The following is a 20,421-nucleotide window of genomic DNA, read 5'->3' as shown; positions in this document are numbered from 1 at the left end:
GTAACCAAAGCGACTGACGCGGACAACTTTGTAGTTCGCAATGTCTATTTGCACGCTGTTGTTGTTTCGTTCAAACATTATGGACCATGGCAAGCAGACTTTGGATACAAAAGGAGAACTAAAACGAGAATCAATATCAGCGCGGTGTTTTCGAGATGCCTAGAGCTCCCATAGACAGTATATAAACGAGAGCTCCACGTCCGAGACTTCGACCGCTCCTACATGTAACGTTACTTTATTAAACAGGTGAGCACATTTACATAAAACTAATCAAGGTTATATAGTTCAACAATGATAAAATGTTAGAATATGATCTGTATGTTATTCTAATGTTGATCTAGCTTACTGCTAGTCTCATACAGACAAACTAACACATACATTTCAACACATTCAAATGCAGTTTAGTGTGATAGTGTAATGTTAGACCAAGTGAAACAGCGCTGCGTTACCTCACAAGTTTAATTTGTCTAATAAACTGACCTGTGAGTAGTAATTCTGCACTCGTGTAGTTCGGTAGAATGAAATGTCCATATTCCTTTTATATCCGCGGGACTCGCGTCGCATGTGGAGCTGATAGCTGTCTCTTAGCAATCCCAAACTGCTTCATATCACAGTCATGATAAAAGCATCGATGTATTCAGTCATCCATAAACATTAGATCGGTCGGCTTGACGTTGACGACAAGATCCATAATTCTTAGCAAATTTTGCGTCATCAAACTACGCCTTTGTTATTGTAAATAGGTTAGCGACCCCTAGTGGCGAAAAATTCCATACTGTCCGTTTAACATGCTCTACTAATGTACACAACTACAACTCCTGCTCTACTAATGTACACAACTACAACTCCTGCTCTACTAATGAACACGACTACAACTCCTGCTCTACTAATGTACACAACTACAACTCCTGCTCTACTAATGTACACGACTACAACTCCTGCTCTACTAATGAACACGACTGCAACTCCTGCTCTACTAATGTACACGACTACAACTCCTGCTCTACTAATGTACACGACTACAACTCCTGCTCTACTAATGTACACGACTGCAACTCCTGCTCTACTAATGTACACGACTACAACTCCTGCTCTACTAATGAACACAACTACAACTCCTGCTCTACTAATGAACACAACTACAACTCCTGCTCTACTAATGAACACAACTACAACTCCTGCTCCTGCTCTACTAATGTACACGACTACAACTCCTGCTCTACTAATGAACACAACTACAACTCCTGCTCTACTAATGTACATGACTACAACTCCTGCTCTACTAATGAACACAACTACAACTCCTGCTCTACTAATGTACACGACTACAACTCCTGCTCTACTAATGAACACAACTACAACTCCTGCTCTACTAATGTACATGACTACAACTCCTGCTCTACTAATGAACACAACTACAACTCCTGCTCCTGCTCTACTAATGTACACGACTACAACTCCTGCTCTACTAATGAACACAACTACAACTCCTGCTCTACTAATGAACACAACTACAACTCCTGCTCTACTAATGTACACAACTACAACTCCTGGGGCCTGTACCATGAAGGTAGCTGAACAAACTCGGGGTTACAGGATTGGTTTTGAGTTGACAAACCAAACCGATGCAATCAGGCTTTATTGGTACCATGATGCAGCTCATCAACTTTCTCTGTCAACTCAGGCTTTGATCCTTAAAGGGACAATGTGTAGCTTTTTAGGTATTTTATTATCTAAAATCTATATTTTTATTCATAAATATGCCCTCAATGGTGTACAAATACCTATGCCAATGATCAGACTAATCCTCGTAAACGAAGAATTTATTATCTTTATATACATGGGACGGGTAAGTCCACGGAGGCTTCCATGTAGTTCCGCCATCTTGAAAAACTATAATAGCAGAGAGGGACAAAAAGTACTAGGCCAACGCGTTTCCACAACGCGTTTTGTTCAGAGCCAGCGTCACGTGACTGAAGCCAGCAGAAGCGGAGGCGCAGAGCATTGAGAGGCGCTTGTCACTGCCGCGGCAAGTTTAAAAGGCTGCACTGCACGGTTATTTATACACCGTTCATTCATACATACATATGAGTCACAGGATAAGGAGTCCTCGTCGTCGAAAAAGTCCAAAATAGATCGTAAAAGGAAGCGTGACCGGAGATTACAAAAACAAGGGTTAATGTCGGGATAGCTAATGCAGGAGAAAGCTTTCAAAAGAGACCCTGAAGTTGCCTGCTTTCTTCTCGACAGGTAAGTCAATGTTACAGTCTTAATTACAAGCTTTTTTTTTCATTGCTTGGTTGTGTACTTTATTATATAGACAGTCGAACATTTATAGTTAAAAGTTAAACAGGCTCTGTGATGAATAGCAGCTATTGAGTAAAGTAACGTTAGAGAAGGCTCTGATGATGATGATATCTAACAATGCACATACTTCAAAAAATATAACGAGTAAAGAAGGCATTACTACTAATTACCATAGTTAATGTTTTTGACAGTCAGTACTGTACTGTAACATTCTTTTTTTCGTTGTTTCAAGTTTCAGTTTGTTTTAAATAACAAACAAGTTCACCCGAAGAAAAACTCGAAGTGCTATTATAAGACATCCTGTCATAGCTTTTAGGTACATAACGGCAACCGTAGATGCAACGCGCATTTGAAAAAGTGAGGCGCTGGAGAGTATTATTCGTTTGAATGCAAAATACAATTTCACCACTAGATGGGAGAAATTCCTACACAATGTCCCTTTAAGCTATGATTACTCTACGTGCGTGCACATAAAAGAGTGACATCGACACTGAACAACCAATCGCGGGTAGAGCGAGAGCGATATATTTTTTTCCGCGGAGGAGCAAGAGATAATCATTCAGAATTACGATGAATTTAAATATGTATTTCAAGCTCGGAACAACACGGTCTCTGCTGCCAAAGCAAGAGAAGACTGTTGGAGAAAGATTGATGATTGTTAATGTGTAAGTTAAATAAATACGTTCTATATTTATGTAAAATGTATGTATATATGTATGTGTAGCCTATATGTAATATAGCCTATAACCTATTTTTATAATATATAAAAAAAATGTGCATGTATGTAAGAAAGATTTAATATTCATTGATTTTTTTATTTTTAGATGCAACCTCAACTCCAAATGTTCTTGACAGCAGATAAAGACAAAATATAAAAATATAATTCAAAGTGGTGAGTATTTACCACAACCTTTTATTACTTTTGTGAACATTTTATAACAAACACTTGTTTGCAGCAAACAGAAATAAAGAGTTAAATTCAGAAAACCAGAATACACTGTGGCGGAGGAGTTGGCACTGAGTAGGCAATAAGGGATGGCCGATTATGGATGTGATTACAGGTGCTGTACAATCTGACCCTGGTGCTGGCTCCTCCAAGCAAGCAAGTAAGCAAGTAGCCTATGTGCAATACATTACTACTTTTTTAAAGTTTTAAATATGGCTGACTGTATGTTCTGCAGTAGAGGGAAATACAGTGTCCCTGTTGAAGCCAGCACACATACACACAGTCTTTTATTTATTAGTGTGGAGGAAATGAAGACACTCTGTGTGTTCTCAGACAGTTGCTGATGTGAACGCACTGGGCTTTTTATTATGGCAAACATTTGAATGTGTGGCATAAAAAAGGGACTGGCCCTTACACATCTCTTTTATTGTAGGATTTTTCACAACCTGCCCCAGAAACTGAGGCCTCTACCTCAATGGGCTTCAGAAGAAATGTGAACAAGGTAAGGATTTAAAACCCTTGAAATAAATTACAGTCAGTCCTGTGTTTGTAGGAAGTCAAGGAACTTTTTGTGATTTGATGAGCCTCCAGAAAACTTGTAATGATCATGTTTGTGGTGGAATTATGTTTCAGGTGGAAACAGACTCAGTCAGGGCCCTGTACAAAAGGAGTCTTGAACTAGACTGTTCACTAAAGGAGACTTGAACTAGACTGTTCACTGAAGGAGACTTGAACTAGACTGTTCACTAAAGGAGACTTGAACTAGACTGTTCACTGAAGGAGACTTGAACTAGACTGTTCACTAAAGGAGACTTGAACTAGACTGTTCACTAAAGGAGACTTGAACTAGACTGTTCACTGAAGGAGACTTGAACTAGACTGTTCACTGAAGGAGACTTGAACTAGACTGTTCACTAAAGGAGACTTGAACTAGACTGTTCACTAAAGGAGACTTGAACTAGACTGCTCACTAAAGGAGACTTGAACTAGACTGCACACTAAAGGAGACTTGAACTAGACTGCACACTAAAGGAGACTTGAACTAGACTGCACACTAAAGGAGACTTGAACTAGACTGCACACTAAAGGAGACTTGAACTAGACTGCTCACTAAAGGAGCTGGACTGTGAGTTGAGGAGGCAAAAAAAAAAAAAAAAAAAAAAGTGGATATCAAACAGCTGGATAAAACTGATCTCAGTATATGTGAACCTATTTAACCAAGTAACATGAATATAATAATATGAATATTTATTAATGCAACTTTCTCTTGCTCTCTTTCTTCCTCCCATCCCACAAAACCAATAAAACAGTTTGAGACCTATCTGCAGTTTCAATGTGTTTTTATTAAGTGTAATATTGTATGGTGATTGCATCTACATCTGCACCAGCTGGGTGGTCAAGTGTGATCGGGTCAGTTTCATCGGGGAGAAGCTTGTTTTGTGGTGTTTCTCGCTCCTTTCTACTGGTGGCTATATTGTGCAGAATGGCACATGCAGCCACTATCTGTGATGCCCGCTCTGGTGACTCTTAAGCGCCGAACACAGTTGAAATGTGCCTTTAGGAGGCCAAAGGTCATCTCTATCTTCACTCTGGTTTTACTGAGGGCCACATTGAAGCGGTGCTGTGGCCCTGTCTGAGGGTCATGATAGGGGGTTATTGTGTAGGTTTTCTATCTCAGTTCAAATTAACAGTGTTTTGTGACTCATGGGAAATTTGTGAGACAAGCACTGGAGCCAGGCCATTTGACATCCAAACTTGATCATATGTTCATGACCACAAGTCATCTGCAGATGAAATGTTTAGTAGATCATTGTTATATCTGTTAATGTTATTCATTTAAAGATTCATCTCACAGAAAATAATCATCTCACATATTCACATCATCTCTACCTGAACATTATGGCTGTGATAGGACTTCCTATTAACATAATCTGCCTCATGTTCCCTAGAGCAGTGGAGATTGGAGCAATAGACTGCATACATGTTGCAATGACTCTAGGGAATCGTATCATAAGATTAACAGAATAATAATAAAAAAGATTCAAAATAATTCTTAACATGTATTATATTGTATAGTACATTTGTGAAATTTGCTTTAAAAATAAATAAAATAAATGTGTTCATGTGATGTCACCCTATCAATATATCTTACCGGCAATTTTATAAAAGCCCTCTTTTATGGACATGGTCGATAAATGTCCGGGGAACACTATTAATGAAACCATTCATGTACTCCTGCAGAGCGACCTTGCGAATGGTTCAACAAACATATGTTTTCCCCTATAGCTTCTGTGCGTCACCCACCGTGCAAGTATGTACCACTTGCAAAAAAACGCAACGCAATACCATTTGCGGTACAGTAAGTGCATGAATTCGACGTGTTAAATTCTTTATGTGCGGCTCAAGAAGTTCGCAAAGATAAGACATTCCTTCCGCGGAAAATCTGTATCTTTCATACAAGTAACTATCAGTTAAGGCAAGGGGATTTTGTCTGGCTAAAAACTCTCTCTACGAAGTGCTCGTCTAACAATTTGCGCTGAGATGTCCACCGGATTTGGAAGAAAAGGTGAAGTCATTGTAACAGACACTGGGAATAAGTTACATCACCTATATGTTTCTTTGCTCTCAGCTGATTGGTCAAACTTCAGTCTGAGATCTTGAATCCAGAACATAACCTGCCCCGGAGCAGGTTAGCTGTGCAGCGTAAGATACCATGGCAACGAACACCGATTAAAGCCAAGCTACTTTCATAGTACCTAAAACCCAGGGTTGGCGGAAACTAAACTGAAACATAGCTGGCTAGCCACCTAAACCGGCTTCATGGTACAGGCCCCTGCTCTACTAATGAACACAACTACAACTCCTGCTCTACTAATGTACACGACTACAACTCCTGCTCTACTAATGTACACAACTACAACTCCTGCTCTACTAATGAACATGGATAAAGATTCCTGTGTCAGATTCCTGTCAAATCTGAACGGTATGAAAATGGATATATTTGTAAAACAAGCATATATAGGCCTACCAAATTTCTGAAAGATGACCAAATTAAAGATGAACTATCCTGATCCTAACAGTATTTTCTTCAGAGGCTCTTTAATACAGGCTTGTGAATGGTGGAAACTCAACACATCACTCACTCCTGAACTAGATTAAGCACTCTCAGGACATGCTTCTATCATGAGAAACTGAATCTGTCAGGAGAAGCAGGAGCTGATCTGACACCGCTAGATCTCTGAACATGAGCGACCCTGATGATCATGAGGAACTGAATCTGTCAGGAGAAGCAGGAGCTGATCTGACACCGCTAGATCTCTGAACACGAGCGACCCTGATGATCATGAGAAGCTGAATCTGTCAGGAGAAGCAGGAGCTGATCTGACACCGCTAGATCTCTGAACACGAGCGACCCTGATGATCATGAGGAACTGAATCTGTCAGGAGAAGCAGGAGCTGATCTGACACCGCTAGATCTCTGAACATGAGTGACCCTGATGATCATGAGAAACTGAATCTGTCAGGAGAAGCAGGAGCTGATCTGACACCGCTAGATCTCTGAACATGAGCGACCCTGATGATCATGAGAAACTGAATCTGTCAGGAGAAGCAGGAGCTGATCTGACACCGCTAGATCTCTGAACATGAGCGACCCTGATGATCATGAGAAGCTGAATCTGTCAGGAGAAGCAGGAGCTGATCTGACACCGCTAGATCTCTGAACACGAGCGACCCTGATGATCATGAGGAACTGAATCTGTCAGGAGAAGCAGGAGCTGATCTGACACCGCTAGATCTCTGAACACGAGCGACCCTGATGATCATGAGGAACTGAATCTGTCAGGAGAAGCAGGAGCTGATCTGACACCGCTAGATCTCTGAACATGAGCGACCCTGATGATCATGAGGAACTGAATCTGTCAGGAGAAGCAGGAGCTGATCTGACACCGCTAGATCTCTGAACATGAGCGACCCTGATGATCATGAGAAACTGAATCTGTCAGGAGAAGCAGGAGCTGATCTGACACCGCTAGATCTCTGAACACGAGCGACCCTGATGATCATGAGAAGCTGAATCTGTCAGGAGAAGCAGGAGCTGATCTGACACCGCTAGATCTCTGAACATGAGTGACCCTGATGATCATGAGAAACTGAATCTGTCAGGAGAAGCTGGAGCTGATCTGACACCGCTAGATCTCTGAACATGAGCGACCCTGATGATCATGAGAAGCTGAATCTGTCAGGAGAAGCAGGAGCTGATCTGACACCGCTAGATCTCTGAACACGAGCGACCCTGATGATCATGAGGAACTGAATCTGTCAGGAGAAGCAGGAGCTGATCTGACACCGCTAGATCTCTGAACATGAGCGACCCTGATGATCATGAGGAACTGAATCTGTCAGGAGAAGCAGGAGCTGATCTGACACCGCTAGATCTCTGAACATGAGCGACCCTGATGATCATGAGAAACTGAATCTGTCAGGAGAAGCAGGAGCTGATCTGACACCGCTAGATCTCTGAACACGAGCGACCCTGATGATCATGAGAAACTGAATCTGTCAGGAGAAGCTGGAGCTGATCTGACACCGCTAGATCTCTGAACATGAGCGACCCTGATGATCATGAGAAACTGAATCTGTCAGGAGAAGCAGGAGCTGATCTGACACCGCTAGATCTCTGAACATGAGTGACCCTGATGATCATGAGAAACTGAATCTGTCAGGAGAAGCAGGAGCTGATCTGACACCGCTAGATCTCTGAACATGAGCGACCCTGATGATCATGAGAAAATGAATCTGTCAGGAGAAGCAGGAGCTGATCTGACACCGCTAGATCTCTGAACATGAGTGACCCTGATGATCATGAGAAACTGAATCTGTCAGGAGAAGCTGGAGCTGATCTGACACCGCTAGATCTCTGAACATGAGCGACCCTGATGATCATGAGAAGCTGAATCTGTCAGGAGAAGCAGGAGCTGATCTGACACCGCTAGATCTCTGAACACGAGCGACCCTGATGATCATGAGGAACTGAATCTGTCAGGAGAAGCAGGAGCTGATCTGACACCGCTAGATCTCTGAACATGAGCGACCCTGATGATCATGAGAAACTGAATCTGTCAGGAGAAGCAGGAGCTGATCTGACACCGCTAGATCTCTGAACACGAGCGACCCTGATGATCATGAGGAACTGAATCTGTCAGGAGAAGCAGGAGCTGATCTGACACCGCTAGATCTCTGAACACGAGCGACCCTGATGATCATGAGAAACTGAATCTGTCAGGAGAAGCAGGAGCTGATCTGACACCGCTAGATCTCTGAACACGAGCGACCCTGATGATCATGAGAAACTGAATCTGTCAGGAGAAGCAGGAGCTGATCTGACACCGCTAGATCTCTGAACATGAGCGACCCTGATGATCATGAGGAACTGAATCTGTCAGGAGAAGCAGGAGCTGATCTGACACCGCTAGATCTCTGAACATGAGCGACCCTGATGATCATGAGAAACTGAATCTGTCAGGAGAAGCAGGAGCTGATCTGACACCGCTAGATCTCTGAACACGAGCGACCCTGATGATCATGAGGAACTGAATCTGTCAGGAGAAGCAGGAGCTGATCTGACACCGCTAGATCTCTGAACATGAGCGACCCTGATGATCATGAGAAACTGAATCTGTCAGGAGAAGCAGGAGCTGATCTGACACCGCTAGATCTCTGAACACGAGCGACCCTGATGATCATGAGGAACTGTATCTGTCAGGAGAAGCAGGAGCTGATCTGACACCGCTAGATCTCTGAACATGAGCGACCCTGATGATCATGAGAAACTGAATCTGTCAGGAGAAGCAGGAGCTGATCTGACACCGCTAGATCTCTGAACACGAGCGACCCTGATGATCATGAGGAACTGAATCTGTCAGGAGAAGCAGGAGCTGATCTGACACCGCTAGATCTCTGAACATGAGTGACACTGATGATCATGAGAAACTGAATCTGTCAGGAGAAGCAGGAGCTGATTTGACACCGCTAGATCTCTGAACACGAGCGACCCTGATGATCATGAGGAACTGTATCTGTCAGGAGAAGCAGGAGCTGATCTGACACCGCTAGATCTCTGAACATGAGCGACCCTGATGATCATGAGAAACTGAATCTGTCAGGAGAAGCAGGAGCTGATCTGACACCGCTAGATCTCTGAACACGAGCGACCCTGATGATCATGAGGAACTGAATCTGTCAGGAGAAGCAGGAGCTGATCTGACACCGCTAGATCTCTGAACATGAGTGACACTGATGATCATGAGAAACTGAATCTGTCAGGAGAAGCAGGAGCTGATTTGACACCGCTAGATCTCTGAACACGAGCGACCCTGATGATCATGAGGAACTGAATCTGTCAGGAGAAGCAGGAGCTGATCTGACACCGCTTGATCTCTGAACACGAGCGACCCTGATGATCATGAGGAACTGAATCTGTCAGGAGAAGCAGGAGCTGATCTGACACCGCTTGATCTCTGAACATGAGTGACACTGATGATCATGAGAAACTGAATCTGTCAGGAGAAGCAGGAGCTGATCTGACACCGCTAGATCTCTGAACATGAGCGACCCTGATGATCATGAGGAACTGAATCTGTCAGGAGAAGCAGGAGCTGATCTGACACCGCTAGATCTCTGAACATGAGCGACCCTGATGATCATGAGGAACTGAATCTGTCAGGAGAAGCAGGAGCTGATCTGACACCGCTAGATCTCTGAACATGAGCGACCCTGATGATCATGAGGAACTGAATCTGTCAGGAGAAGCAGGAGCTGATCTGACACCGCTAGATCTCTGAACATGAGCGACCCTGATGATCATGAGAAACTGAATCTGTCAGGAGAAGCAGGAGCTGATCTGACACCGCTAGATCTCTGAACACGAGCGACCCTGATGATCATGAGAAACTGAATCTGTCAGGAGAAGCAGGAGCTGATCTGACACCGCTAGATCTCTGAACATGAGCGACCCTGATGAACGACGCCTGACTTCAGCGTCTCACAGATTCACATCAGTGAATGCCAGCTTGTCTTTTACAGGTTTACAGTTTAACAGAGCAGTTTCTAGAGTCATTTTAAGATGTAATATGTAGAATTCCATTTGTTGATGTTTTAAGGTTTATTTATTTAATGTTGTCAGCTGTCAAAATTATTTGAGTAGGCCTAGATAAACATGTATAATGTTTTATTTTAAAACTTGTGTATGCATATAGCCTATCACATTATTGTTGAAAAGTGTCTGCTAATGAATACATTTAAATGTATTAAAATTACTGTGAAAGGTCAAAGTTGGTTGTGTGTCTGTGCATCATCAGATTAAGAGGGAGTTAATTCAAAGAAGCAGTCTTAGAAATACTAAAAATACTGCCATATATTTTATTGGGTCGTTGAGGCATTGATATATATTAAAAAAACAATTATACAGGTCAAAAACATCCAATAAGACGCGACTGCGTTCCAGACTGCTTGGATTTTGGTTCTTCCCACTTCGTTCTTGAAAATAATGTCTGGAACACCAGAGTCGGACATTCGACCTGTGAACTCGGAATACATTTTTTTATTTATTTTTTTATTGAACAAATAAAATTATTTATTTTATATTTATTTAAATTAATAAATTTTTTACTACAATAATGAAACATCACTGAACTTCCTTAAGCTGTACTGACGCTATTTTCTTCTGGAAACAAACTTTGTTGCATTATTTTCCTGTTATCTCTGTAAAGCTGCTTCGAAACAATCTGTGTTGTAAAAAGCCTATATAGATAAATGTGACTTGACTAAATTTACTCTTTGTGTATAAAATATTTAGCCAAGAACAAAATAAGACTGAATAAATAAATAAAAACATCAGAATTTTCTCTCTCATAATGTGTAAAACCAAGAATAACATTTTTAGATTTCAATGAGATATCAAGTCAAGTCATCTTCATTTATATAGCGCTTTTAATAATAATAATAATAATAATAATAAAAGATTTTTCCTGCATTGTCGTCGTGTCCAGGCGCAGGTCCTTCTTCAGATCTGGATACGGCCTGGATCCGGCGGACTGCGGTAAACCTCAGGATAAACAGAGAGACTAATATTAGCGTAGATGCCATTCTTCTTATGATGTAACGAGTACATCAGGATTTATGGGAAGTGTTCCCGGTTCCGGCTGACCTAATCTATGCAGCCTAACATTGAATTATAGAGGTCTATAATGTGTTATGTGTATGCTAGGTCAAAGAGATGTGTTTTTAGTCTAGCTTTTAACTGACAGAGTGTGTCTGCTTCCCGGACAATGTTAGGAAGACTGTTCCAGAGTTTTGGTGTTAAATAGGAGAAGGATCTACCACCAGCAGTCGATTTTGATATTCTAGGTATTATTAACTGGCCGGAACTATCAGGATCAATAACCCAGAAGAATACTCAAAATGTTTTTCCAGAGATTCTTAGACATGTTCAATATCATCAGAATACAAATGAGGAAAGAAGAGTTAACAAAGAGCTGAAAAAAAGATAGAAAAAAAGAAAAGAAAACAAAGGTAAGATATTAATCTAATTCTAGCTTGCTTTCTTATTTACTGAAGATGTAATCGCATTAAGATACATTTTAAACTCTTAAAAAAAAAAAATGGTTTGTTGTTGGTAAACTTACATTTATAGACCTAAAATTAGCAAAGAAGATAGATAAAATTTATAACAAAGAAAGCAATATTTTAATATGGTCAGGATCAAAGTATCCAAAAAAAATTATGTGTTTTAAAGTTATGGAAATATCTTGCTGGATATTATCTTTAATAAATGTGTCAATATTTTCCCAAAGTTGTTCAGTATAGAAACATGACCAAAATAAATGATACAGTTTCTGTGTGTAGGCTTCTTGGCCAAATGAGCATCGTGTATCAATATCAGCTTTATATAAACTAGTAAAGTATAAAGTAGCTTATAAACTATATAAAGTAGAAAAACTATAGGGTATAGTGCTCTTCATTCGACGTCACTTTTAAGATGTCGGCAAGTCCTGCTTCCAATGAGCATAAACGTACAAACAAACTTTAACATTAGACATTACGTTTATGTAATAATGCCATCGTTCTTGCTTTTCGTCAGTTGTTTTAAAGCGATTTTATGTTGCTTTTATTCTATTTTTGCCATCATTGACACACAAACACGATCTGCTCTCGTTGTGTCGCGGCGACATCATGTGGCGAACATGTGAACGCGCATGTGAGAGTGGGCTCTCTGGAATGGGACAGTTAATGTGGGATATGTGGGATTTATCCTCGTCTGATCTCCAAATGAATGAAACTGCAGCACTGCAAGCGTGACGCGTCCTTCACGCAAGCGTGACGTGGACAACTAGTCGACCAATCAAAGCGTTTGTTTACGCGTGCGGCGGGTTAATTTGCAGTGTTGACAGCAGCGTTGTTGCGTCGCGTCGCATGCGGTTTAATCAGGGTGAAACTGCGTCACCATTGAAGTGCATTCTGGTGTAAGGCCAGGGGATTTAATATTCTCTTCTAAACCACTAACGTTAACTCCTTCCAGAACTGTGATGAAACTATATTAATTTCAGCTTTAGTGAGACGCAGAGTCAGTGTTTGACACGAGCATGTCTGAGCGCGGGACGCGTGCGTCTCTCTCACGCGGGACTCCGGGCAGTGCGGGAGAGTGAGGAGGCGATGGCCGAGACTCCGGCGAGCGCTGCGGGCTTCCTGAAGGAGCTCAACGCGATCATCCAGAGCCAGCAAGCGTTGCTGGAGCTGCAGAAGCGGCGCATCGCGGAGCTGGAGCAGCGCGTGTCCGAGCTGTGCGTCGAGAACAGCCGCCTGAGGCACGAGCAGCACACACACCTGCTCACCTGCAGACTACAGTAAGAGTCTGATCACACACACACACACACACACACACACACACACACACACACACACACACACACACACACACACACACACACACACACACACACACACACACACACACACACACACACACACACACCTGCTCACCTGCAGACTACAGTAAGAGTCTGATCTCACACACACACACACACACACACACACACACACACACACACACACACACACACACACACACACACACACACACACACACACACACACACACACACCTGCTCACCTGCAGACTACAGTAAGAGTCTGATCTCACACACACACACACACACACACACACACACACACACACACACACACACACACACACACACACACCTGCTCACCTGCAGACTACAGTAAGAGTCTGATCACACACACACACACACACACACACACACACACACACACACACACACCTGCTCACCTGCAGACTACAGTAAGAGTCTGATCACACACACACACACACACACACACACACACACACACACACACACACACACACACACACACACACACACCTGCTCACCTGCAGACTACAGTAAGGGTCTGATCACACACACACACCTGCTCACCTGCAGACTACAGTAAGAGTCTGATCACACACACACACACACACACACCTGCTCACCTGCAGACTACAGTAAGAGTCTGATCACACACACACACACACACACACACACACACACACACACACACACACACACACACACACACACACACACACACACACACACACACACACACACACACACACACACACACACACCTGCTCACCTGCAGACTACAGTAAGAGTCTGATCACACACACACACACACACACACCTGCTCACCTGCAGACTACAGTAAGAGTCTGATCACACACACACACACACACACACACACACACACACACACACACACACACACACACACACACACACTCACCTGCAGACTACAGTAAGAGTCTGATCACACACACACACACACACCTGCTCACCTGCAGACTACAGTAAGAGTCTGATCACACACACACACACACACACACACACACACACACACACACACACACACACACCTGCTCACCTGCAGACTACAGTAAGAGTCTGATCACACACACACACACACACACACACACACACACACACACACACACACACACACCTGCAGACTACAGTAAGAGTCTGATCACACACACACACACACACACACACACACACACACACACACACACACACACACACACACACACACACACACACACACACACAGACTACAGTAAGAGTCTGATCACACACACACACCTGCTCACCTGCAGACTACAGTAAGAGTCTGATCTCACACACACACACACACACACACACACACACACACACACACACACACACACACACACACACACACACACACACCTGCTCACCTGCAGACTACAGTAAGAGTCTGATCACACACACACACACACACACACACACACACACACACACACACACACACACACACACACACACACACACACACACACACACACACACACACACACACACACACACACACCTGCTCACCTGCAGACTACAGTAAGAGTCTGATCTCACACACACACACACACACACACACACCTGCTCACCTGCAGACTACAGTAAGAGTCTGATCTCACACACACACACACACACACACACACACACACACACACACACACACACACACACACACACACACACACACACACACACACCTGCTCACCTGCAGACTACAGTAAGAGTCTGATCTCACACACACACACACACACACACACACACACACACACACACACACACACACACACACCTGCTCACCTGCAGACTACAGTAAGAGTCTGATCACACACACACACACACACACACACACACACACACACACACACACACACACACACACACACACACACACACACACCTGCTCACCTGCAGACTACAGTAAGGGTCTGATCACACACACACACCTGCTCACCTGCAGACTACAGTAAGAGTCTGATCACACACACACACACACACACACCTGCTCACCTGCAGACTACAGTAAGAGTCTGATCACACACACACACACACACACACACACACACACACACACACACACACACACACACACACACACACACACACACACACACACACACACACACACACACACACACACACACACCTGCTCACCTGCAGACTACAGTAAGAGTCTGATCACACACACACACACACACACACACACCTGCTCACCTGCAGACTACAGTAAGAGTCTGATCACACACACACACACACACACACACACACACACACACACACACACACACACACACACACACACACACACACACACACACACACACACACACACTCACCTGCAGACTACAGTAAGAGTCTGATCACACACACACACACACACCTGCTCACCTGCAGACTACAGTAAGAGTCTGATCACACACACACACACACACACACACACACACACACACACACACACACACACACACACACACACACACACACCTGCTCACCTGCAGACTACAGTAAGAGTCTGATCACACACACACACACACACACACACACACACACACACACACACACACACACACACACACACACACACACACACCTGCAGACTACAGTAAGAGTCTGATCACACACACACACACACACACACACACACACACACACACACACACACACACACACACACACACACACACACACACAGACTACAGTAAGAGTCTGATCACACACACACACCTGCTCACCTGCAGACTACAGTAAGAGTCTGATCTCACACACACACACACACACACACACACACACACACACACACACACACACACACCTGCTCACCTGCAGACTACAGTAAGAGTCTGATCACACACACACACACACACACACACACACACACACACACACACACACACCTGCTCACCTGCAGACTACAGTAAGAGTCTGATCTCACACACACACACACACACACACACACACACACACACACACACACACACACACACACACACACACACACACACACCTGCTCACCTGCAGACTACAGTAAGAGTCTGATCACACACACACACACACACACACACACACACACACACACACACACACACACACACACACACACACACACACACACACCTGCTCACCTGCAGACTACAGTAAGAGTCTGATCACACACACACACACACACACACACACACACACACACACACACACACACACACACACACACACACACCTGCTCACCTGCAGACTACAGTAAGAGTCTGATCTCACACACACACACACACACACACACACACACACACACACACACACACACACACACCTGCAGACTACAGTAAGAGTCTGATCACACACACACACACACACACACACACACCTGCTCACCTGCAGACTACAGTAAGAGTCTGATCACACACACACACACACACACACACACACACACACACACACACACACACACACACACACACACACCTGCTCACCTGCAGACTACAGTAAGAGTCTGATCACACACACACACACACACACACACACACACACACACACACACACACACACACACACACACACCTGCTCACCTGCAGACTACAGTAAGAGTCTGATCACACACACACACACACACACACACACACACACACACACACACACACACACACACACACACACACACACACACACACACACACACACACACACTGCTCACCTGCAGACTACAGTAAGAGTCTGATCACACACACACACACACACACACACACACACACCTGCTCACCTGCAGACTACAGTAAGAGTCTGATCTCACACACACACACACACACACACACACACACACACACACACACACACACACACACACACACACACACACACACACACACACACACACCTGCTCACCTGCAGACTACAGTAAGAGTCTGATCACACACACACACACACACACACACACACCTGCTCACCTGCAGACTACAGTAAGAGTCTGATCACACACACACACACACACACACACACACACACACACACACACACACACACACACACACACACACACACACACACACACACACACACCTGCTCACCTGCAGACTACAGTAAGAGTCTGATCACACACACACACACACCTGCTCACCTGCAGACTACAGTAAGAGTCTGATCACACACACACACACACACACACACACACCTGCTCACCTGCAGACTACAGTAAGAGTCTGATCACACACACACACACACACACACACACACACACACACACACACACACACACACACACACACACACACACACACCTGCTCACCTGCAGACTACAGTAAGAGTCTGATCACACACACACACACACACACACACACACACACACACACACACACACACACACACACACACACACACCTGCTCACCTGCAGACTACAGTAAGAGTCTGATCACACACACACACACCTGCTCACCTGCAGACTACAGTAAGAGTCTGATCACACACACACACACACACACACACACACACACACACACACACACACCTGCTCACCTGCAGACTACAGTAAGAGTCTGATCACACACACACACACACCTGCTCACCTGCAGACTACAGTAAGAGTCTGATCACACACACACACACACACACACACACACACACACACACACCTGCTCACCTGCAGACTACAGTAAGAGTCTGATCACACACACACACACACACACACACACACACACACACACACACACACACACCTGCAGACTACAGTAAGAGTCTGATCACACACACACACACACACACACACACACACACACACACACACACACACACACACACACACACACACAGACTACAGTAAGAGTCTGATCACACACACACACCTGCTCACCTGCAGACTACAGTAAGAGTCTGATCTCACACACACACACACACACACACACACACACACACACACACACACACACACACACACACACACACACACACACCTGCAGACTACAGTAAGAGTCTGATCACTCACACACACACACACACACCTGCTCACCTGCAGACTACAGTAAGAGTCTGATCACACACACACACACACACACACACACACACACACACACACACACACACACACACACACCTGCAGACTACAGTAAGAGTCTGATCACACACACACACACACACACACACACACACACACACACACACACACACACCTGCTCACCTGCAGACTACAGTAAGAGTCTGATCACACACACACACACACACACACACACACACACACACACACACACACACACACACACACACACACACACACCTGCTCACCTGCAGACTACAGTAAGAGTCTGATCACACACACACACACACACACACACACACACACACACACACACACACACACACACACACACACACACCTGCTCACCTGCAGACTACAGTAAGAGTCTGATCACACACACACACACACACACACACACACACACACACACACACACACACACACACCTGCTCACCTGCAGACTACAGTAAGAGTCTGATCACACACACACACACACACACACACACACCTGCTCACCTGCAGACTACAGTAAGAGTCTGATCACACACACACACACACACACCTGCTCACCTGCAGACTACAGTAAGAGTCTGATCACACACACACACACACACACACACACCTGCAGACTACAGTAAGAGTCTGATCACACACACACACACACACACACACACACACACACACACACACACACACACACACACACACACACACACACACACACACACACAGACTACAGTAAGAGTCTGATCACACACACACACCTGCTCACCTGCAGACTACAGTAAGAGTCTGATCTCACACACACACACACACACACACACACACACACACACACACACACACACACACACACACACACACACACACACACACACACACACACCTGCAGACTACAGTAAGAGTCTGATCACACACACACACACACACACACACACACACACACACACACACACACACACACACCTGCTCACCTGCAGACTACAGTAAGAGTCTGATCACACACACACACACACACACACACACACCTGCTCACCTGCAGACTACAGTAAGAGTCTGATCACACACACACACACACACACACACACACACACACACACACACACACACACACACACACACACACACACACACACACACACACACACACACCTGCTCACCTGCAGACTACAGTAAGAGTCTGATCACACACACACACACACACACACACACACACACACACACACACACACACACACACACCTGCTCACCTGCAGACTACAGTAAGAGTCTGATCACACACACACACACCTGCTCACCTGCAGACTACAGTAAGAGTCTGATCACACACACACACACACACACACACACACACACACACACACACACACACACCTGCTCACCTGCAGACTACAGTAAGAGTCTGATCACACACACACACACACCTGCTCACCTGCAGACTACAGTAAGAGTCTGATCACACACACACACACACACACACACACACACACCTGCTCACCTGCAGACTACAGTAAGAGTCTGATCACACACACACACACACACACACACACACACACACACACACACACACACACACACACACACACACACACCTGCAGACTACAGTAAGAGTCTGATCACACACACACACACACACACACACACACACACACACACACACACACACACACACACACAGACTACAGTAAGAGTCTGATCACACACACACACCTGCTCACCTGCAGACTACAGTAAGAGTCTGATCTCACACACACACACACACACACACACACACACACACACACACACACACACACACACACACACCTGCAGACTACAGTAAGAGTCTGATCACTCACACACACACACACACACACCTGCTCACCTGCAGACTACAGTAAGAGTCTGATCACACACACACACACACACACACACACACACACACACACACACACACACACACACACACACACCTGCAGACTACAGTAAGAGTCTGATCACACACACACACACACACACACACACACACACACACACACACACACCTGCTCACCTGCAGACTACAGTAAGAGTCTGATCACACACACACACACACACACACACACACACACACACACACACACACACACACACACACACACACCTGCTCACCTGCAGACTACAGTAAGAGTCTGATCACACACACACACACACACACACACACACACACACACACACACACACACACACACACACACACACCTGCTCACCTGCAGACTAC

At 44.7% G+C, this 20,421-nt stretch overlaps 1 protein-coding gene across 2 annotated transcripts in view; it reads left to right on the top strand.

Moving 5' to 3' along the window:
- The first annotated feature begins 12,694 nt into the window (after positions 1–12,694).
- Positions 12,695–20,421, top strand: part of iqsec1a (IQ motif and Sec7 domain ArfGEF 1a) — a 123,778-nt gene continuing 116,051 nt past the window's right edge. Inside the window, exon 1 of one of the 2 annotated variants that reach the window (XM_082146007.1) lies at positions 12,695–13,155. In XM_082146007.1, coding sequence (XP_082002133.1) covers positions 12,965–13,155 — 191 coding nt within the window. In that variant the 5' untranslated portion in view covers positions 12,695–12,964. The remainder of the gene's footprint in view (positions 13,156–20,421) is intronic. The other variant, XM_082146002.1, reaches the window with a different exon arrangement.

This window comes from Leuciscus leuciscus (assembly GCF_965113295.1).
Source record: "Leuciscus leuciscus genome assembly, chromosome: 18".
NCBI classification, from domain to species: Eukaryota; Metazoa; Chordata; class Actinopteri; order Cypriniformes; family Leuciscidae; genus Leuciscus; species Leuciscus leuciscus.
Note: the sequence above shows the minus strand (reverse complement) of the source record. Positions and strands in the feature narration are given on the sequence as shown.